The 24,600-nt window shown below is 35.1% G+C and overlaps 1 protein-coding gene across 1 annotated transcript in view; it reads right to left on the bottom strand.

Moving 5' to 3' along the window:
* The window catches only part of TULP4 (TUB like protein 4), a 213,715-nt gene that overhangs the window by 50,682 nt on the left and 138,433 nt on the right, over positions 1-24,600 (bottom strand). The window contains exons 5-7 of the mRNA XM_044671783.1: positions 7,929-8,109; positions 3,910-4,044; positions 2,077-2,243 (exon numbers count right to left, since the gene is read on the bottom strand). Coding sequence (XP_044527718.1) covers positions 2,077-2,243; positions 3,910-4,044; positions 7,929-8,109 — 483 coding nt within the window. The remainder of the gene's footprint in view (positions 1-2,076; positions 2,244-3,909; positions 4,045-7,928; positions 8,110-24,600) is intronic.

Below are 24,600 nucleotides of genomic sequence, written 5' to 3'. Positions count from 1 at the left end.
ATCAAGTTGTCTGCAAGCAAAAATAGTTTTATTACCCCTTTGCCCATTCTGATTCCTTAGATTTCTTTTTCTTTTACTGCTATTGCTAGAATTTTTAATACTATGTTAAATAATACTGATGATAATGGGCTTCCCTGATTCACTCCTTATTAGGAAGGCTTCTAGCTTATTCTCATTACAAAGAATATTTGTTGATGGTTTTAGGTAGATGTTCTTTACCACTTAAAGAAAAAATCCATTTATACCTATGCTTTCTATGGGGCTTAAAGGACTGTTATATTTTGTCAAAGACTTTTTCTACCTCTATTGATATAATCATAAGGTTTTATTACTTTTGTTATTAATATAATTAACTACATTGATAACTTGTCTCATATAAAACCACCCCCACGTTCCTGGTATAAATCTTATTTGGTCACTATGTACAATCACTGTGATATATTGTTGTAATCTCCCAGCTAATATTTTATTTAGGATTTTTGCATCCATATTCATTAACAAAATTTGTCTATAATTTTCTTTCTGGTTTTTTTTTTTGTATTTTAGGTATCAGCACCATTTACTAATTTGGTAAAACTCCTTCTTTACATAATATTTCCCATCTTTTTAAAAACCAATATTTTTTTGGTTATGTTGTATGTTTATGGATAGTGTAAAAGTACCATCTCTTTGAGCATTAATCACAAGGCAAAAGTGATACATGGGAGCAGGCTGCAACATATACCATAGGAACCATGAAGAATAACTTTATAAGGATATCATCATGAAAATGTATGATCAGAAAGAAAGATAATCTGGTCATATGTCAAGAGTGAATAATAAACTTGAATGGGATGTGTGCTTAAATGATATCCTCGCATTGTCAAGAGAATAGGGCCTCCAGTGGAAAAATTATAAGAGAACACAGACTCATATGGGAAGGATAACAATGGGTTGTGAGCTGCATCACTGGAGGGAATAGTCACATTGACAAGACTGCAGATTCATTTGAATATGACAGTATCCCCCAACATCTGGTATACTAAGTACATAATAAATTCTTATGATGAAAGAAGAGAGAGACAGAAGAGAGAGACTAAAAACATTAAGAATGGCTACAAGGGTCATTATAATAAGTCAGGCAAGATGTGAAAAGAATCTTAATTATGATAGATCTAGTCTGAAAAGGAAAGAAATGATGGGAAAGATATCATGGAGGTAGAATCAATATTACTTGGCAACTGATATGGGATACAGAGGAAGAATGAAAAGATCAAAAATGGCTGTGAGGTATCACATTTGACATATTACTTTGTTAGAATTTGGTGGCACAGTCAGAAAAGAGAAAAATTTGGAAGAGAGCAACTTTGTTTTGGAAAGACTGATTCTCAAGTGCAATTGCACATCCAGACTGTGATATCCACCAGACAACTGGAGGCATGGGACTAATATGCTAAAGAAAAACAAGGATTATAGAGAAAAAATTCAGTCATTTATTTAGATGTGATAAATGAAACCAGAAGAGGTGATTAATTTACCCAGAAAGGTAGAAAGCATAGGGAGATTAGAAGACTAAGTAAAATAAACAAAACACAAATTTAAATGGTATAAGAAAAATGAAGAATCAGCAAATAAGAAAAAGAAAAGTTCAGAAAGCCTAGAAGAGAATAATGGGAATGTATAGTCACAGAATCCAGGGAGGATAAAGTTTAAAGATAAAGAGGGTAACCAACAGTGTCAGATGCTGCAGAGAAGACAAGAAGTATAAATAAGGGCTAAAAGACATGTTTTGGTTTTGTGACAAGAAGGCCATTAAGATGCTTGGGAAGAAGAATTTCTACACAATGGTGAAATGGAAACCAGAATGTTGAAGAATGAATAAATGAATAAAAAATGAAAGAACAGACTGATCTTTCTAGAATTTTTCTAATGAAATCAAGAAAATGATATAACAAATATCACAATGTAGATAATATATCAATTGACTTCTGTAGAGTTTAGCTGTAAGCTATATAGTGGACTTATTTTTTAACATAAACAAATAATTGGAAGACACTGAAATTGACAACAGCATCCTGTTATTCTACATTTCCTTACTTGCACAGGTGTATCCAGTGTGAAGATGTGTTCTCCACGAACGTTATAGAATTTGACCAGGGCACTCTTCAGAAAGGTACCATTGGCAATTTCAACTATTTGGTTCTGTTTCTCCATACCAGCTACTGCAAGCAAATCTCCCTGTGTGCACCACTGGACGACCACCTCTGAAAACATAAAGATATAGCTAATCAAGAACAGGAAATTAATTTACCCTGAACTTGTATTTTGAAATTCCAAAGTGTTTTAAGGTTTTTTTTTTTAAATGGACAATCCATGGAGGAAAGATGAAGGGAGGGAGGGAAGAGAGAAGGAAAAAAGAGAAGGAAGGAAGGAAAGAAGGAAGGAAGCAAGCAAGTAAACAAGCATTATCGTTCCCCTCTTTATGGGTCTTTGTCATCAAAAGTATGCATTCTAGATAATTTCCATTACATTAGAATCCTGTGCAAAACATATCTTTAAATAAATTTGGAGATCTCACAGGTTAAATCTTATCTTCTGGGAAAAAAAAAACCTAAAAAGGGCAAAAATCTAGTCTAACACATCTAGCATAAGTCATTGTAAGTCCTTATCTTCCAGAAGCATAGTGAAGGAACTCCATTATATTTCTATATAGTAACTCAGCTAAATCCATGTTTATAGCAGCTGAAATATATAAAGCAACCTTTATAAAATTATATATATGTATATATATATTTGTCTAATTTTCTATGAGTTTGTAAGCTAGGTAGGTATGAGCCCATGCATTTGCACCTTCCCAGAATGAAAATGATTAAAAAATAGTTCTGAATCTCAAGAGGTAGTGTGTCGTACTAGACAAAGCTGGCTCAAAGCCAGGAAGGCTTAGTTTAAGAGCCAACTCTGACACAGTATCATTACTAATCCGTGTATGGAGTCAAAAGAAGATGATCACATGACAGCAAGTACTCAAGCCATCTAATCTAATAGCAATGGTCAATTTTAAGAGTCAAAAAGGAGCAGTTTTCTGTTTCAGCCTCAATCTTATCTGAATTTTATTTATTTGAATCTTAATTTCCTAGAAACCTTGAGGCTGAGGCCAGAAGGAAAATCCAGCATGCGGTATTTTTAACATCCCTTCAATTCAACCCTCTTGGCACTATATAGCATCACCTGGAATTCTCTTCCAAATATCATTGCCAGTAGTACACAAATAACCAGATGAAAAACATTTTAACTAAAACATTTTTCGTTTCTGATTTATTCTTTAAACAGTAATATTTCGCAATTTTATTTGTGAGAGCTCTACCACTTTTAAATAAAATATTCACATCAAGGTTAGCCTGATAAAAGATGAACAAAATAAAATTTCCATAGCATTTCAAGGCTACTTTATTATATCATGATTTTTTCTTTTAAAATATCAATGAGAATCTTAAATTTACAAGATAACTCATTTAAAATGATATGTTCTTTAATATCTGCAGCTATAAGCAATGACAGAAGTCAAGACTCAATTTATGGTACAAATGCAATGTAAACCAGATACAACAAAGAGTTATACACCCAGGAGATGAATATTTTAATAATCTTATAAGAGTTGAAAGGAAGAGTGAGTGAAACTAATATTTAACTATCGGAAACATTTCTTGAAGATGAAATCAGTTATTAATTCATCAATAAAAGACCTAATTGGGGTATGATCTTTATTTAAAAAAAAAAGACTATATGAGAACATGACAAGCCACATCAGATGACAGAAATCAATAAATACTGGATATGAGACACACTTAGGAGAGAAAGCATACATGTGATTTGTGGGGTGTGGAAGCTAGAGAGAAATACAATAATGGAGGCAAATTCACTCTTTTGTACCTTTCAACCCTGAGCGGATGACAGTAGGAGACAAATCGTCATAGTTGTTCATTAAGCTAATGTCTCCAGAAGTGAAGCTGACAGTAAGCAGTGGTTTGATGTTCTGCACCGGTATGGGATATGCTGCTGGACCATCTGCAAGAAAAAGAATGCAGAGTAAGCAAAAGGTGATGATTACCTGACACAAATCCAGGTTTACAATGCTATAATTTAGTATATGTTCACAAAGAGAAATTGGAAATTTAGAATGAACTCTGGCTTGGGATATTTTCATTTAAGGCAAGAGGTTCAATATATTATGCCACTCCTCATTCACTATAAATGCCTGGGGCCTAGTGAGGTAAACTCAACTTCTGGGGGAAGGAAGTAATGTATTGAGTTATGTGTTAGAATTGCATAGGGGGAGAGAAGGTGCTTTCTCTGATGGCCCCCAAAGCAACTAAACTCAGAAGCTTTTCTAGGAAATAAAGCCTAGACCTGGGTCTAGTCCATATCCAAATTTCTGGGGAGGTCTTATAATCTCCCAAACCACCTTAGGTTTTGGGGAACAGGCAATTCCAAGCACCCTAGCAATCTAAGATCTTCTCTATGAAATATAGAAGACTGTCAGAAGCCCATGAGGAATATCAAAATGACACTGCCCTTTGGTAAACAAAACCCAAAGAATTCATACAAAGGGTGTTCTTAAACATTATGAAAATTCAAGAACCTCTTATTAACAAGCAACAGTTCTATGATGCATAGTTTTTCCCATTGAACAGAATATTTTTTTGCTGCTATTAGGAACAGGCCCCCTTCCCCCAAGGAAGGAAAGCAGAGAATCAGGATGGTATTGTAAGAGTACTAACAGCAGAAATAAGGTAACCGTCGTACAGGAGACTCCAACTGAAATGCTACCTATGGCTGTTTCAATTCCATGACCACAAATGAGCAATGGCCTTCCCCATACCAAGTGAAATATAGCCATGAACACAAAAGAACTGTAGCCATACCAGGTGAAATATAGTGCCCTCATTAGTTTGGAATTTCCCACTTTCATTTTTTTTTAAAATATTTTGACTTGTAAGAAAGAGAATTCTTAGGCATCATAAAGTTCTAGGAGTTTCAAAAAGGTTTTATTCTCAAGGCAACACAGATCTTCCAAAAAACATACTTTTGTATAGAACCTAAATAGGTTACTTTATCTATGTAACATTTTTCTAGTGATATGAAAAAGTGAATGCTTCAGTCCTTTAATACAAGAAAGACAAGAGCCAAGACTACTGTGTTAGAAAAGTTGTTTCACAATTTTAACATAATCATTAATTTACTAGATATATTAACCATAGCAGCAATTTTTTCCATTGATGCTTTTTAATATAGCATATAGTTTATAGTGTTGCAATTGGGTTCCAGTCATTGGTGCCTTGTACAAGTCATGATGCTTCATTTATGGCTCTGAGAGGGGGAAAAATGGTTTCAAAAATACTCACAGGGAGCCTTAACTCTATTTGAGGAAAAATTTAATACTAGCTTATTTAAATGCTGGTTTTAAAAAAATACTGCTTATATGGTTGACAAAATCATTAAAATCTTCTCACATGGCTATGCAAGTCAGGGATATGATCATTAACAGTTTCTGATGCATTTATAAAGTCTGATTGTCCAGACTCTACTCATTGTGAACTAGTCATGAGGAGGCCCACATGGAATTTATCCACTCAGAGATGATTCTATAAAAGTATCAATTTCTGTTCTTCTTTGTAGCACTTATAGATGTTTTTGTTATGCTACATCCAAATTCATTATGCCATGATATCAAAACTTATTTATTTTAATTTATTTTAAGATACTCCAATACTTTTGAGAATGAATCGAGTGTTTCAATAAGAGCAGCAGTCTCAAATTCTTTTTTTTTATTTTTTTATTTTTTATTGTAAACCCTTAACTTCTGTGTACTGACTTATAGGTGGAAGAGTTGTAAGGGTAGGCAATGGGGGTCAAGTGACTTGCCCAGGGTCACACAGCTGGGAAGTGTCTGAGGCCGGATTTGAACCTAGGACCTCCAGTCTCTAGGCCTGGCTCTCAATCCACTGAGCTACCCAGCTGCCCCCAGTCTCAAATTCTTTTAGCATTATTATGGACTTGTTCTACAACTTGGGGAACATAAATTAAATTGTTATGCATCACCCTGGTATGTTGTTCAATTAACTATAAAATGGCAAACATCTGTGGTAGCACTGTGGTACAACACAAAGACCAACTGTCCTATTACTCTCTTAGCTATAGGGAAGTATCTTAACTTCTATGTACTTTATTTTCTTACCTATATTATGAGTGTTGAAGTTAAATATCTTTAATTTTGCACCAACTTCAAAATTCTTATGTATTTCTGTGAGTAGGGTTTTTTCCTCTACCTACTTCAGAGGGATTCTTTTGAAGAAGCATGCTGAATGTCCAAGATGAGGTACCATGTAATCATACTAATGACTTTTTTTCCTAGTTCCTATAAGAGGTAGGATAATAAGAGAGGTGCTAGGAAGACACCTATCCAAAAATATTCTTCTCACAGATACATTAGACACTATCACTGCACTGCTCAGTAATTATTCCACTAAGATTTTTAAAGGTGTGTCCTTAAGAGTATAGTAAAATGCACTTTTGGAATGGTGGCTATGTATTTTTCCCCCTTACTTAAAATAAAAAGCCAGTGTTATTAATATGTTTATGTACAAAAACACATCAATTACTCCCTGCAGTTCTCTGTTAAAATACAAACACGCTAGATAGGGGTAATACATTAAAATCCTAATACCTCTAAAACAAATTTATGACAATGTTTTCTTCTGTGGTAAATGAAAACGAGGCAGCATAAGAACACTGAGTACCTTAAGTGAAGATAGATTTTGAAAAGAGAAGAAATCATGGAAGCTAATTTGCACCTCAATCTTTATAAGTCAGGAAAGAGATATACCTAAAGTATTTATCTGTAGTGTATGATCTGTGAAGAAACAGGGAGATGGAAAGATCTAGCAATACACTGGTTTAGAAAAGGTTTGGAATGCTTTTGTTTGAATCTTTTCAACCCTATTAATATTTCCGTTGGTATCTATCTTTTTAAAAAGAATGGTGGTGGTTATAAAGAAAAAAGACCTATTTTATAGGAGTATTCTTTAGCTTAATCTACTGATTGTAGCTCCTATCAGTAGCTAATAGAGAAACAAAAACATGTAAAATTGTATATTCCAGGCAAAAACTATTACAATGGCAATTGTAGGAGAGAGCTAGATTGCTTTCTTTCTTTTTTTTTTAAACCTTTATCTTCTATCTTAGAATCAATACTAGATATTGGTTCCAAGGCAAAAGAGTTGTAAGGGTTAGGTACTAGGGGCTAAGTAACTTGCCCAGGGTCACATAGCTAGTAATTATCTGAGGTCAAATTTGAACCCAGGACCTCCCATCTTTGGGTCTAGCTCTCAATCTACTGAGCCACCTAGCTACCCTTCAGATTGCTTTATTAAAGTGATAGATCTAATAGCTCTTGTCTATAATAATAAGATGACAGTACACATATAGGATGCACCCATCGCAGGTAGGAACTACCCTTAAATAGAAACAAAATTATTCTTTTCTGATATTATTTATTAACCTTAAAATCAATAGGAATTTAAATGTTTAATTGTTCCTTACACTTATAGAGATTTTTTTTTACTTTTTTACATCAATTAACCAGCTAAGCCTTACATTATTATTGACATATCATTTCATAATCCTCACTGTAGAGCCAGGGTAATTTATACCAAAGGAGACTAATCAACTAGGCCAAGGATTTGTGTCAGAGACAGAAATGGGAAGTTAAAGATAAAAATACTAGAGACTACTTTTTTGAAGGATTTAGTTCTAGAAGTTTTTTTTTTGGTTAGTTAAATCCTATATATGATTGTTCTTTTTTCTCCACTGAAATACTCTTAAAGTTATGATCAACTGTAGGTGTGTATTTCCTTTTAAAAGTAACAAAGAAAATGAAAGCCAGCTTCTACCTTGAGGTGGGGAATAATCATCAGAATCTGTGTCACTTTCACTGCTATCTTCTACCAGGAAACTGGGATAATTCCAGGACATGCTCAGGATTCCATCTGACTCATGAAGAAGAACATGTGCCAACATCCTGCCATGGCAATCCATAACAATCACTTGCCCATCAGCAGTGCCAAACAGTACCTGAAAACAAAGTACTAAAATAGTTACTGGAGGAGGAGGAAGAGAACTTCTATTTCTAGCAAATGTGACTGTCTCAACTCAAGCATAAATGAGTATAGCTCATTTGGCAGAGCATCAGAATTTGAGAGAAATATGGTGTAATGAATGGTTTTAGGACTGGGTACAGAGTCAGAAGACCCTGATTTGAATCTCAGAATTGTCTCTGAGTGACTCTAGGCAAATCAACCTCTTTGGGCCTTCAGCTTTCTCATCTTTAAGATGAGGGAGTTGGATGATTATAAGGATATGATAACATGTGCATAATATCATTATATACTTATAATTGCACTGTGAAGTATAAGTAGTATATACTAATAGGAATCTGAGACTCAGAGAGTTTAAGTGACTTATTTGTTGAGATTTGAACCGAGGTAATCCTCACTGTAAATCCAGCATTCTATTCACTATGCCATGCAATCTCTAGACAGCATTATTTAATGTGACATAATAAGTTCATGAAATATTCCTCCAAGTAAAATATATATTTTTTAAAGATAAGAAACTGATAAAGGGATTTATCCTTGTATTAGAACTAGCAGCAACGTATTAAGGGTACATTAGCCTAACCTTTTTAAAGATATATGTTTCCGCAGAACACAGCAAAGTATATTTTTAGAATGGCGGCAGTGTTGAGTTTTCCCCCCTATATAAAACAAAAAGCCAGTATTTACTGGTAATTTACATATGAAAATAAATGCCTCTAAATAAGATTATAATGGCATGTATACAAAAATACTTTACAATCAGTATTTTAAAATAAATGTAGCACGTGAATTCTAATAATATTAACTGGAAAGTAAATTGTAGCATGTTAAAATAATAACTAATAACAACTAACATTTATAGAGTGCTAAGTATGTACTAAGCACTGTGCTAATAATATGTGCTTTACAATTGTTATCTCATTTGATCCCTACAACAACTCTGAGAGCTAGATGCTATTCTGTGGAGTTGTACAGGGAGACTCATGAGATGTTTGTGAATAAGCCTGGTCATTAAACCCCACTGCCATTGCTTTTCATATTCATTCAATAAGTATTTATTAGCTGCCTTTTTGCCATATTACATGGAAAGTAATATGAGAGAGATAACAATGAAGAAAAATACAGTCCCTGCCCACAAGAAACTGCCAATCTAACTAAGGGAACAAGACAAACATTTCAATAGTAACACTAGACAAAATATGATCAGTGTCAGAATAATATAAAGAAGTTCAAAGAAGAGAAAAATCATTGGTCATGGGAGATTCTAAAAGGAAAGAGGAATAAATTTTGTATTGGTGTGTAGGAAAGAAGGGAAAATGTTGTGATCTCTTTATCATCTCTGATAATCTGATAAGGATAGTTTAGTTGATAAGGAAATAAGGACTGGATAAGGGAGTTGTCTTTTACCTCATGCTTCCAGGAGCATGGAGTTTATTTTATATATATATATTTCAAGACTCATTTCACACAAAAGAACCCCCCCAAAACTTTGCATATGTGTAGAAGTTACATATTATGTCACATCAAAACACAAAACATTGGCTTCAGAATAGACCAAGTCCAAGGCTGAATTTTGACTGGCTTTTTATCAGGAAGCCAAGTTGGGGAGTATCCCTCTCAGGGTCGAATTGCTCCCGCTAAGATTTTGGCCTTCGCTATACCAGGCAGCAGCATTCTTGGTCAAAGGGGAACAGTGTTAACCCTTTAAATTCAGGTTTGCTAAGAACTTAAAAGCTTTTCAATAAGGCCACAATACATTTCAACAAGAAATCACAAGGCTCACAAAAGGGGTCAAAAGAGGAGTCTCAGATTTTTATCTATTCTCTTATTGGCTTCCAACAGGAAAAAGCCTGGGAACTTAGGAAGCCACTGTCATAATTCAGGTATGAGATAAACAAGTTCCAAATGAGAGCATTAGACTAGTAGATACAAGAAACCAGTAGGAGCAAATGAACTTTGGTGACCAATTGGATAAAGGGAGGTCAAGAAAAAGGAAAAGTCAAGTTGATTCTAGTAATAAAAGTCTAGATGAATAGGAAAATTATAAAGAAATAAGTCAGGGAAGGAAGTTAGTCAGTTGTGGAAAGATTATGAAGTCAGGTTATGACATACTGAGTTTAATGAAGTAATGAAAGAATATCCAAATGGAAATCTCAACTAAGGAACAAGGAGCAAGAGTGTTTTAACATAAAAACACATAGTTTTTGGAAGTCATCTCCTTATAGAGGTAGCAAATAAAGCTGTAATGTAATGAATTAATTCTTTGATGGATAAAGGATAGAGAAACATGAAAAAAGTCAACAAAAGAGATGGAAAGGTACAGAAACAGAGATAATACGAGCTCCTAGCAATGTCTTCAATTTGTCAGTCAATGATAGGCATTTTGTTAAAAATGTATTATTTAAGGCATTGCTAAGCAAACAATCAAATCAATTTTTAAAATTATGATATCTAAAAGATGGGACCATAAAAACTAAGGAGAATGTCTAGATGAACAGTATTAAATGCCACAAATTAAAAAGGAATTATCATGTAGAATCCATATATATTTTATATACAATTATTTGTGTACATATTCCTTGCCTCCAAGAGAATGAAAACCCTTTGAAGGTAGAAGCTGTTCATTTTGTGTCATTGTATCTTTGTATCATCACTGTCTGATATAAAATAGGTGTTGTAAGGATGGGATTTGTACAAGGGGGATGGGACAAAAGGAGCCAAAGAAGGAGTTGCTGACAGTTGAGACGAGAGAGAATTCAGGGAGATTTCTCTGAGGAAAGAGGGAAGAGGGCTTCTGGCTGAGGACTGGGAGGAGAGAAGAGGAGGACATCCCAGCTCGGATCCAGTCCTGAGGGCTTCCTGAGGATCTTCTAGTAGAAATTGAAACCCTGATTCCCTGATCAAAGCCATTCCAATGCATCTCACCCATCAAGACTTCAACCACTGAGTCAGCTAAGTTTGGACTCCATTTTGGGAGTGATCTCTTAGTCTCCTTCTCCCACCCCAATCTTGCTGAAAGACCCCCTTTCAGTGAAATCTTACAACTGTAGAAAAGGATAGAAACAGAGAAAAAGAAATAGAAATAGAAGAAGGGGCGAGGGATGAAGTTTAGAAGTGGGAACCATTGGGTTTCCCACCTAAGTGATGGACCCCATAGCAGTAACGAGGAGGGCACCCAAAATTCCTCTGCCCTTCACCCCTTTCCCCAATCTTTGAATTGAGAATAATAAAAGCCATTCATCAGTCAGATAGCATTCCAGAGTGCCTGAGAGACAACAAGGGAGAAGTGAACCACAGTTTGGTCTGGCTGCCTCCATCTTGAAGCCAGATCACCCATTGTGAAATTAACTGATTGGGGGAGGTTTGTGTGAACCCCATCCTTATTCAAAATTGGTACCACATATCTCCACTTATAAGGAAGCCTTGCCCCCAACTCCTGTGGGGCAGCACAACCACCCAGGTTACCCAGTTTTGGGGTGACACCCCCTTAAAGTCTCCCAGTGTATATTTGGCCCTAGGGGAGAGCTGAAAGAGAGACTCATCTTACAGACTCTCTCTCTCTCCCCCATTCTATCAAACATTGGTTATAAGGCTCTCTTTATTATTACAATTTTGGCAGAGCCAAATTAGGAAACGTGCCTAAATAACTGGGGGGGTAAGCCTCTGTTTGAACCAGATGGCAGCCATTTTTTTCTCCTATCTACAGCATAGCAAAGGGGAAAAACTTAGACAAGAAAGAAAATTTAAAGGCACAGTACTATAGAAATTTTGCCTTCCGACCGGTACAATGGATGCATCAATGGGGAAAACAATTTGTACCATGATAGGAATCCTTACATTACTATACAACTTTTCAACTATGATTTATAATTTCTGGATGGTAATGATCCCAGGTTATATAATGGGAATCATAGAAATATATGATTCCTGCCAATAATTGAAGTTATAAATAGCCTTTGATTTCATACCAACCACAATTGCAGTAATCATCTCATCTCTATTGGTCCTTAAAGAATTTAGTGCACAAATTGCTAGGACACAAGGATGATAATACTGTATTGATAATGACATTAAGAAAGGAGAGAGCAAAGTTACTTGAAGAGAATGCTCAATTGAAAGGGGGAAAAGGGATCACAGCAGAGAACAAAATAGAAATAGCAATGTAAACAGTTGAGTCACATACAGACACAGCAAACAAAATAGAGGAAGGGGCAACAGCACCAGCAGTACCGATATTACCAATTATCGATCACATGATTTTGCAGCCAGATTCTGGATTTCTCCATTTAAAAAGACATAAGCCATTCACTGCTGCCGATCTAGACACCCTAAAACAATGAATGCCTACATTTTTTTTAAATCCCTTCAAGGCCATAAAAGAATTTAAGAGAGCATTAAGACTTTTTGATCCCACATTTTCAGACACTGAAATTCTTCTTTCTGAATTATTTACACCAGCAGAGAAAGCACAATTTATTGAGGAGACCCATAGGAACACAAACTTAACATCTTGGCCACAATATTATGAAGATTTAGAATTAAACCGTCATGAAAACCTAGTATACCTAAGAAGAGCTAGGGAAGATCTTATAGAAGCTATGAAATCTTTTGCTAAGTGTCCTGATTCCTGGGGAAAAGTAAAAAAGTTAAGGCAGGAGATAAATGAGCACCCCTCAGCATATTTGGATAGGCTTGTCAAAGCTAGGGAAACAATTTTGGGGTTCCAAGACTTAAATGAACCCAACTTGCAGCACATAAGGAGGCAGTTTATTAAGGGCAGTTCCCTACCAATTAAGACATACTTTAATTTGCATTGTCCAGGATGAGAATCATTAAGTTTGGAAGACCTACATAAAACTGCTGCATATTTTCACTTGGGAAATCAAGAAGCCAAAGAAGTCATTAGAGAAAAAGATATCATAAAAGATTTAAAGGAACAATTAAAAGAGGCTAAATCTACCATCAAACAAAAAGAAATAGAGGAAATCAAAAACCTGGCAACCATAATATAAGAGACTTGGGCATGGAAATACACTATGGAGATGGAAAATCAAAGATTAAATCTAGGGATCAGATATAAGAAGAAAATTGAATGATCAAGGATATAATAGAAATCAAAAACAGAATTTATGGGACAAAAGATAATGATTCAAAGAGAAAGGAGAAAAATACACATGCATTTACACCAGACTTTAAACCAAACATAATGACTATAGCACTAACAAATGATAAGGAAATTGCAACATGCAAAGTACCAGTAACAAAAGACTTAAACTTAAAATCCTCAACACTTAATGACAAGAATGTTCCAGATATACATCATAGCATAAAGATAGGACATACACACACACAAAAAAATTAACTAATGACAAATCTAAATGCAACAGTTCAGGAGATAAGCTTAAATTGGTGTTCTGAGCAGTTTCACACATAGACAGGCAATGATATGAAAGAAACTGCAAAGCAACTTATAAGAAAGACCATTGGGAAGGAAAGAGCATTATTCTTAAAGCACTGACAAAAGCAAACCTCTAAGAGAGCTGGCACATGAAAAGGTTAACAGAGAAAAGAATTACATTGACATTCAAACTTAAACCCAACAGTAAAAAACTTTAAGCCAAAAAAATCTCTGAGAAAAACCTTGATTCAAAAACTTCCAAACTTACAAGCTTGTGTTACTTCAGGAATGCCTCCACCTGGAGAGAACTCTAAATGCTTAAGATATAACCCAATAGAGGAATCACTCATACAGAACAAGGAATCAATCCATAAAATAATACAGCCAAGCCATGGTAACAATCAAGATAACAACATGTTAATACCATACAGAAACAACAATGATGGGGAAGCAAATGCATTGCAAGATCAAAATGCATTGCAATCTGAGGGTCCAAAGCCAAAACAAATAGTGGTCACTTTACAACAGAAAAGGGACATGGTATATATAGAGATAGAGGCTCCAATGATACAAGTAAATCAAGAGACAGAAAATAATGAACCACACATGACTAGCATGCTACCAGGAAATGACTTAGCAGATATGGACATGGAAGCAATCTTAGCATTAGATGTAATTCATACCAAGCCATCACAACCATACCCTGGTTTACACAGACTCTGATGACATGAGTTCTGATGAAGAGGAAATGAAAAGACTATATCAAGAAACAAATGTACCAGTAATCAGGGTATCAGACATAAACATTGAGGAACATGAGTGGCTATGTTTCATACATGCACTGGATGACTAATCCATCAAAAGTACAGAACACTTAAGAAAAGCCTAAATACAGAAGGATTACAAACATAATGTGGAAAAAACTGTAGCAATGAAAACCGTTTATATAAATGGAATCAAAGCAATATTGGATTGCTAGTTTCACCAATAGAGAACATTACCCCTCCAAAATGAAAGCATATATAAGTGGATATTGATCCACAAAACATAGCCAAGTCATTGAAAAACACAAAATCACTGAAAAAATATCTGAAACTGCATATAACACACACACACACACACACACACACAACTGAATGACATCACTAACAAAGCATCACAACCCACACTGTTCCTGCATCTGGACCAGAGAGCCCGTCTGACAACATGTATGACAACAAACAACATGTGATGGAGAAACAGAGAAGGGGAAAAGAATCAAGAGAAGAAAAGGAATTTGGGAAAATCACCAAGAAGAAAGATGCAAAGAAAGAGTACTTGAAAAGACATTGTGAAAAAACTTTTGAACTTTGAACTTTGTAAAAATGGACAATTGCACAAAGAAGAGGACAGAAGGAAATGGTTTATGTAAGACTATGGGGCGGCGATAGCACAAAAACACAAATTAACCTCACACTTTAGGGAAAATGCAACCACAGTACATATCATCAAGATACAAGAGAAATCTACAGATGACTTGAGGAAAATTAACAACTTTGAAAACAAGAACATTTTGCATGCATAGTACATAAAGAGAACACAAAACACAACATAAAACTGATATCTAGTCCAGACCTCATGTAAATAAACGAGGGTCTGAAGATTGTGAAATGAATATATGTCTATAATGTAAATAGTTGCAAGTTCCATAAGATTTTAACCACATAAGGAGATCAAGCAATTTTCTTGTCTGGTTAACATCAATATGCAGAACTAATGCTTGTACAAATGTATAATAGTGTAAATAATGTAAATCTTATACATACCTATAACATAGGTTGGAAACGTAAAGTAGAATTGTAAATAATAGTCCCTAACCATGTAGATACTGTAACATACTAACAATTTAGCAGATAATCAGAACATTAGACATAGGGAAAGTGCAGAAAGGACTAGGGAAGTTCAAAAATTTTTAGCGAGCTAGTGTGGGGAAAGCATAAGAATAAAATATATAAAGAATACTAACATACTAAAATAGACTTTCAATACAAAAATTAGCATTGCATTTAAAACATAGGTAGTTTAAACAAAATTTGATAACAGCTAGAAATAATAAGATAGTTGTATTACATTACTTGATAAGACATACATACATTAAAAGTAAAAACAAGTTAAAATTCTGTTAAAATCATAGATGGGTTAAATCAATGGTTCCCAAACTTTTTTGGCCTACCGCCCCCCTTCCAGAAAAAATATTACTTAGCACCCCCTGTCACATACTATCGATGTCCCCTTACAGTTATTTACCGCCCCCAAATGCACCTGTGGCCATCACAGCCCCTCTGGATTGCTGCAGCACCCACCAAGGGGTGGTGGCACCCACTTTGGGAATCACTGGGTTAAATAATAACTTAGAAGAGTTTAAGGATAAGAAAATTGTTACACTGTAAACTTAGACATTGTGTTCAATGGAAAAACTTTTCTTGTTTTACACCCTGTAAATATTATTATATAAATTGCAATCCTCATCCCCCTACCAACCTTTCCAAAACCTGTCTTAGAATAGGAATAGATAGATAATTAGTAAAGTGATAAGACAAGATAAGGATTTATTATTTTGGACGGAGGGGGAAATATAAGGTAGGAATAGGAAATAGTGATGCATGAATTAAGTTAAACAATGTAAACCCTTTGAAGGTAGAAGCAGTTCATTTTGTATCATTGTATCTTTGTATCATCAGTGTCTGAAATAAGGTAGGTGTTTAAGAAATATTTACTGCAAAGAAAAACTTAAAAGGAGCATGAATATGACAAAATAGATCTTGGGCAAAATACCGAAAAAGAGTTTAATTAATGTCTGATCTATACTGTTTGAAATGAAATAGGAAATGGATCATTAGGAAAACCATGGCAGCAAGTAGTCTTAAAATTTGTAGTAAACGGGGAAGTAGATATGCAGCTAGATATGATAGTAGGGCCAAAAGATGTTTGTTTGTCTTGTGCATGTTAGAAGATGGAAGAGGGGGAATGACTAGAGAGTAAAAGACCGAAAGAAACAGGAAGTCAGAAAAGGAAATTGATTCAGCAATTGTGGGAAGAAGTTTATAGATTTAGGTTCTGGAAATAATAACAGCCATATGCAGAAAAAATTACTTTTATCATCAATAAACATTTTATTAAGTGTGTCTTACATCAGGCACACAATAAGAAATTCACTTCATTCACAGAAAATGTAACTCCAAAGGGAATATCAAGCATCAGCTATGTGAAGGAATTGAGAGGCTCATTGCAAAGGAATCGGAACTTCATTTGTGATACATAAATGGTAAGGGTTGATATAACCGTTTGAAAAAAAGCATGTTTTTTTGTATTCTAGGAGTCAAGATTCAAAATTTTAAATATTCTCTGACCACGAATGACTAATTTTCCTGAGTTATGTAAACTTTCCTACTCAAAAACTGTAATGCTGATGAGGATCACAAGATCTTGAATTCCCAAAGGTTCTATTTGAAGCATAAACTCTGGAAGATTCTACAAGATACATGGGGCTTTGAATACTATCCCAATGACTGTACTGCATCTGCTATGTGAGGACTTGATTAAATAAACATGAATAGGATCATTAACTGTAAGTTTAGCTACTAGTTGACAAACTGTCCATCTTGTCCCATGAAACTGGTAAAGATGCAAACTAGATCTAGGTGCTATGTGTTCTCTTCTACTTTGGACAGTGGCAGAATTTCTATACTGAAGATCTATTCTCATTGTTCATACCTATGGAAATGAACTTGTGTTTTTAATACTTTATAATCCAATGTATTATATAATATGGGAAAGTTAAAAAAGCACTCAAGGGCAGCAGTCAGATCTGTATATACATACAGGAGGGCCCCCATATCTACTGATTGAGTTAATTGTGGTTAACCATGGGAAAAACAGATTTTAAGTGAGGCAAGGTTACACTAAGTCTTTAGGCTCACTCTCTTTTTCAGTCATTCAAGTCTAGTAAGCAAGGAAGGATGACTAGCAATGTCCCTGGATGAAGGGGATGGCTTTGGCATCTTTGATGCCTAGTTAAGTTGTAAGCATCTTACAGTACCTACTTCAGTCACCTTCATGGCTAATGGAACGAATTGTTCTCATTCACCGGAGAAAGTCTTCTTATGCTTGGGGTAGAAACTCCCTAATTTGATGATGACTTCATGGCTCATCAGTTACCCTCAAACTGGTTTAGTCCATCTGCCAAGATGGTTTACGCTTGCACATGCTATAGCTTTTTTGAGTCACAGGTAAGAGCTGAGTGCCTGAGATGTTAGTCATCCTTTAACACCCAAACACCCAGAGAAAATTTAAAACTGTATAACAATGTACAATGTTCTTAATTATTACAGTATTTAATTATGATAATGTCTAACTGTGTGTTTATCATTCAAACTATATTCCACGTAAGAACAAGACAATTATTTTATATATTGTGAAGGGTCAAAATTTTGGGGTAGGAGTTTGAACAAAAGTCAGGAGAGCAGTTTCTTAAATACAAAGTTTATTATTAGGAAAATAAGGATAGGAAATAGAAAGGAGAAAAGTGAGAGCAATCATATAAAAGCCTATAACTATACCTAAGATCCCAATCCTAACTAAAAATTTCTAAAAAAAAAAAACAAAAAAAAAACTAAATCTATCTGCTTTCGTAGGCAGTGTCTTTTGCCAGAGCCAGGCTCCAGTCTAACTTTTCTACTCCATCTAATAATTTACCCACTATCTATCTACCTATCTACACAAGATAATCGATAACCAATAAGGCAGCTAAGGCCTTAAATCCATTTCTCAGTCTCCTCACAGTCCCACGGAGAGCAAGTCACACACTTCTCCTCCCAGGGGACCCAGAGGCAAAAAAGCCTTTTTCCAGGTCAGCTGTAACTGAAAAACTCTCAGCCACACCCTTCTAACTGTCACCAAATAACAGCTTGCACAGCAGGGGAGCTCTTACTCAGAAATCTTTTTGCTCCCTATCCTCTTAAATAGAAAAAGGAAGAAATTAAGTTTGTGGTAAAGCCAAGGATATTATTTCTTTGTTCCTTTTTCTGTTTGCTCTATCTGAGGCTATGTGTCTCCTTTATAAAACTCTCAGGAATATATCATGTTCCCCTTCTGATTTAAAGATCTTGATAAATAAAATTGTTTTTAGGACTGAAAAAGAATGCTTATCCCTCTGAACTAAAAATGTCAAAATACTAGTTAGTTTTTGAATCTTTATTATACATGTATTAAGCATTCTCCTATTTGCCAGGCTCTGGAGATATATGGACAAAAACAAAAATGCCTTTCTGGAAAGAAAATGCATACACAGGAAAATAGGTACAAAACATATTAAATAAATGCAAAGCAATACGAGAGTCCTAAAAACAGGGGGATGGAAAAATACTACTGGCATTTGGGCTATATGTTGAAGGAAGCTAGGGATTATTTATATTTTAAATTAGCTTAGCTTAATATATCCAAATATCAAAGTTAAGGGTAGAAGCAATAAACAATAGAGGACAACTTCAGAGTTATAAAAACTCTGCAAATATGGTAAAAAAGGTACTAGGAGAGTGGTATTTTTATAGCATCATTTGATTATATTATTGTTTAGTCATTTTATGTCATATCCAACTCATCAGTCTTTTGAGGGTCTTCTTGACAAAGATACTGGAGTGGTTTGCCATTTCCTGCTCCAGTTTATTTTATAGATGAAAGTGTGGTACAAACAGGGTTACAATATTTTCCCACTCACACAACTAGTAAATTTCTGACTAACCAGCGTCCTTTTTGCTCATAAACTTTTTTTGAAAGTATCTTCAACACCATTTCCCTTTCATGGTTCCATGTTTTTAATAAGTTGCAGCTAGCTTGCGAGCTTTTGCATCATCATTTGGGTAATCTTTAACCTCAATTTTCTTTGGAGATTTTAGCATCACCTCACAATTATATAACTATACTAGAATAATATTAGTATTTTTAAATGGGGCTTTATGTCAGAGAGACAACTCAGGGCATTAAAAGTACTTAGTAATTTTCCAAAGGCTACTGAACTTGTTCATTTCATATTCAATGCAAGACTACACTGAACCTACACCATACAAACACATACAAAGCAGTTGAGTAAACTCTGTGTGTATATATACAGGCATGTGTGTATAGAGAGATGAACTCTTTAGGTTATTTGACCAACTACATATTAAAATCTAGGCAACAGATATTCTTGATTCATTTGACTTTTCCACTGAAAAAAATCAAAGTACACTGTCCAAAGGGATAACTAATACAGGAGAAGGCAATGTTCCTGAGACTTCATGTAATCATTACAATATCATCTGCAAACAAGAGCACTTAGATGATCTCATCATCTATAGAAAATGTCTCCTCCATATGAGTATTTAACATGGGGAGGGGGATTCATGTTCCCTGTTTTAAGCCTCTTCTAAGATTAATTATCAGAACAACATCAAACAAAATTCTCTATTGTTATATCCTTCTGACATTCTGAAAAGACATGTTGGAAGCCTCTTTAAGGTGGTATTTTGCTCTACCAGTTCAAGTTTTTAAAAAAAAAACCATGGTTTTGATTTTATATTCTCTTACCAATAATGAATAATATAAAAGTAAGTTTTGCATGACAATATATGTATAAACCAGAACAATTTGCTTACCATCTCTGGGAGGGAAGAGGATATAGGGAAGGAGACAATCTGGATCTTAAAACTTCAGAAAATATGTGGAAAATTGTTATTTCATGTAATTGGGAAAATAAAATATCTTTTTAAAAAATTACCCAGATCAAAGTACAGTTTAATTGTTATCTTTTTGCATCCTTTAGAGAAATGTATGATGGAAAAGAGTAATCTTTTACAGAATACTCTCTGAATCATCAAATATTCTCTCAAAAGCTTACCCTCAATGCATGCTTAAATTATTCCTTTAAAAATGTTATAAAGATAGGGAAGTAGACTTATTGGTTTAGGATTTCTTTCCCATCATTTCTGTTTCAGATGTTTCAACACCCTTGAAATGTGTCCCTCAAGTATGAACTTCCTCTATGTACACGGGGTCAAAGACCATCTGCTTTTTCTTATCTTTGCTTTTTTCAATGTCAAACCTATTCTCACCAGAAAAACATATCTAGGACTGTGATGTGCAATCCTAAACGTGGTGGCCCCACTATCCTTGAGGATTTTTTTGTTTATGGATGATTAAATTTTTGCAGTTTATTTCTCTTCCTTCTGTCATTCTTCTAGCTGTTTCATCCTAAAATACTCTTGGAATGAATGCTTAGTGGGGTCTCTCATTAAGACTTTGTACCCCAAAGAGATCATAGATAAAAAGACTTGTACAAAAATATTTATAGCTGCACTTCTTATTGTGGCAAAAAACTGGAAAATGAGGGTATGCCCTTCAATTAGGGAATGGCTGAACAAATTGTGGCATATGCTGGTGATGGAATACTACTGTGCTAAAAGGAATAATAAACTGGAGGAATCCCATGTGAACTGGAAAGACCTCCAGAAATTGATGCAGAGTGAAAGAAGCAGAGCCAGAAGAACATTGTACACAGAGACTGATACACTGTGGTAAAATCGAAAGTAATGGACTTCTGTACTAGCAACAATGCAATGACCCAGGACAATTCTGAGGGACTTATAGAAAAGAATGCTACCCACATTCAGAGGAAGAACTGTGGGAGTAGAAACACAGAAGAAAAACAACTGCTTGAACACATGGGTCGATGGGGATATGATTGGGGATGCAGACTCGAAATGACCACACCAATGCAACTATCAATAATATGGAAATAAGTCTTGATTGATGACACATGTTAAAACCAGTGGAAATGTGCATTGGATATGGGGAGGGGGAGTGGAGGGGTGAAGGGGAAAGTAAAAACATGAATCATGTAACCATGGAAAATTTTTCCAAAAAAACCAAAATATTTAAATCTAAAAAAAAAAATAATAATATGGAAACAGTTCTTGATCAATGACACATGTCATTGTGTCGGAAAAGCGTGCTGGCTATGGGGGGGTTGGGGTTGGGGGTCTGAAGGGGAAAGTAAGAATATGAATCATGTAACCATGGAAAATTTTTCTAAAAAATAAAAAAATTTAAATAAAAAAAGACTTCCTTAAACTAGTAGTTCCTGCTCAAAATCTTCCACTATCCTTATGCATAAGATTTTACAAACAACTTTATATTTTAATATTCTATTGCCTATAGTAGCTATCTTTCCTCACTTGGCAAGTTAAATTAATTATTTGCAAACTAAGGCAGTTTTTTAGGCTCTTCTGGTTTTCTACTTAAGACAATTCTCTATGTCATGATTTAGTGTTCCAGTACTCTTATTCTGTCACTGCAAAAGTGTGTGCGGAGATGGGGAGTCACATAAAATTAAAGGACCTTTGCAATTTTCTTTTTTAGGAACTGCTACAGTCAAATAATCCATCACCAAGTGTACAGTCAAACTGTGGGGCACTCCAGACTTAACTAGGATGTTTTTCAAGAAGAAAAACATGAAATCTTTCCCAATCCCTCGTAACTCTAGTGCCTTCTTTCTCTAAATTATTTCCTACTTATCTTGTAAATAACTTGTTTTTACATGTTTTCTTAACAAATTCTTAATTATTGACCGATTGAGAGTACTAATGGTAAAAAGTTACAACTCCTCTTAAACTCTAACGCCTTCCTATTTATGCTGTTTGCCTACTCATATCTGTTTACATGTTCTCTCCTCTGTTAGACTGTGATCTCCTCAAACACGGAGACTGTCTTTTGCCTCTTTTTATATCACCAGTGCTTACTTAGCATGGTGCCTGATTCCTAATAATCGCTTAATAAACTGTTCACTGACTGAAAAGTAGAAACTGTCTACTGCCTGGACTAAATGGCAGTTCACTTTATATCTCATTTTTTAAGACTCAATTATATACCATATTCTATTTCTATCCTACATTCTATAGCTGTTTGCTATACATTAATCTTGCTTCTCCCAAATAAAGTTTACAAGGCAGTAACTAATTTATTTTTCTGTTACATACTTAGAATAACTTGCAGGGTGCTAATTACATAGTAGAAGGCACTGGAGATGGTCAACTTGGAGGGGAAAAAATGATTTAGGGAAGACATAGTATCTCAAATACTCAAGTATTTGAAAGGCTGCTAAATAGGAGAGGAACGGGACTTATTCTGCCAGTATACTATGAAACTAAGAGTTTGTGTACATAAACATATCCTGACAATTAAGAGTTGTCAAAAAGTGGAATGGATTACCTATGGAGATAGTTAATTCCCTCTTACTAGAGATCCTCAATAAAATGCATATGTTATAGAAAGATCCTTGTTAAGGCAGACATTGGACAAGGAGTCTAAGGTTCCTTCCAACTCTGATATTCTGTGGTTCTGCTCAACTAATATTCATTAATAATCAACTTTTTACACTAACTTTCCTCTCATTCTTCAAAGGTTCTGTTCTTTACCATCAGCATCTTTACCATTGTAAGGATGGAATTTTGAGGAGAGGAGATGGAACCAAAGGAGGAGAAGACAGTTGTTGGCAGTTAGAACCAGCAGGGAATTCTGGGATTTCTCCCAAGAGAAAGAGAAAGAGTGGTCTTTGGGTTTGGGAGCTGGGAGGAGAGAGGAGGCAGAAAACCCAGCTCTGATTCATCTGGGGGCTTTCCTGAGGATCTTTCCCTTGGAAACTAAAATCCTGATTCCCTGTCCACAGCCATAGAAACACTGCTCATCTTTCAAGACTATACCATCCTGTCAACTGAGATTTGGACTCCACTGGGAGCAAATCTCTCAGGCCCTCACTCACTTACCTGTCCTTGCTGAGAGACCTTTTTAGACAAACTACAATTACATAAGATGATTAGAAATAAGAAATAGAAGGGGAAGGGGAGGAGAAGCTTAGGAATTGGAACTGTCTTGGTTCCTGCCTAAGTAAAAGACCCTGTAGGATTAGTAAAATCCCTCTGCACTTCACCCCTTTCCTCAATCCTTGATTTGTTAATAATAAAAGACAATTAGCAGCAGATAGCATTCTTGAGTTCCTGGGAAACAATAAGGGAGAAGGGAAACCAAAGCTTGGTCTGGCTGCCTCCATCTTTGAGCCAGACCACTGGGGGTACAGTTAGCCAACTTAGGGGAAGGCTTAAGTGACCCCTGATCTTATTCAAGACTAGATTGGGGTACCACCTACCTCCTCTTGTAGGGAAGCCTTCCCCCTTAATTCTTGAGGGGTGGCACGATCAACTAGGTCACCCAGTATTGGGGTGATACTCCCTTAAAGTCTCCTCAGTATATATTTGGCCCCAGGGGAATGGAGAGGAAAGAGTTACCACAGAGACCACATTCTCTCTCCTCTCTCCCACTTCTACCAATTTCCATTCTGTGTCAATTTATTACACCATTACTATTTTATTTCTTTTTCTAGTGTTCATCAACATTACTATTCATCAACTGCAACCAATTCTCATTTTCAAACCCACTCTCTTCTGGCTCAGTATTTTCTACATACTGTACATAGTAATAACTTGTTTCCTGTCATTTTATAATTCTTCTTTTATAAATCTAATTTGTGACCAGTCTCTACAAGTAATTCTGCCCCATTAGCCTAATCAACTCTCAAACTCTCTAGCAAAATCCTGACTCCTCATCAACTTTTAAAACTACTGGTTTTGTAAATTTATTTTAAATACTTTCTATTCTATTTCTCCTTTTATCTTTAGGAAGGATAAGAATTGTGTTTATACTTCAAAATGTATAAAAATCACCTAATACAAAACTTACCATTTGGAAATGTTCAACATGAGCTGAGTTTTGTATCTTCAAATTTATTTTATACTACTATCAATGCTCAATATAATTCAAGATCGGTTATAGTTTTCAGGAATCAATCTTCTCCAAATAAATATTTTTAATATTTGCTAATAATATTTTAGGTACTTTAATTTTTAAAGCTAGCTTAAATACTAGCATTAAGGATAAAAAAGAATCATAATATATTAAAACTTCCATTTTTGGTCATACAGATTCATTCATATGAGCATTTGA

This window comes from Gracilinanus agilis, chromosome 4 (assembly GCF_016433145.1).
Source record: "Gracilinanus agilis isolate LMUSP501 chromosome 4, AgileGrace, whole genome shotgun sequence".
Lineage (NCBI taxonomy): Eukaryota > Metazoa > Chordata > Mammalia > Didelphimorphia > Didelphidae > Gracilinanus > Gracilinanus agilis.
The sequence above is the reverse complement of the archived record's forward strand: the minus strand, read 5'-3'. Positions and strand labels throughout refer to the sequence as shown.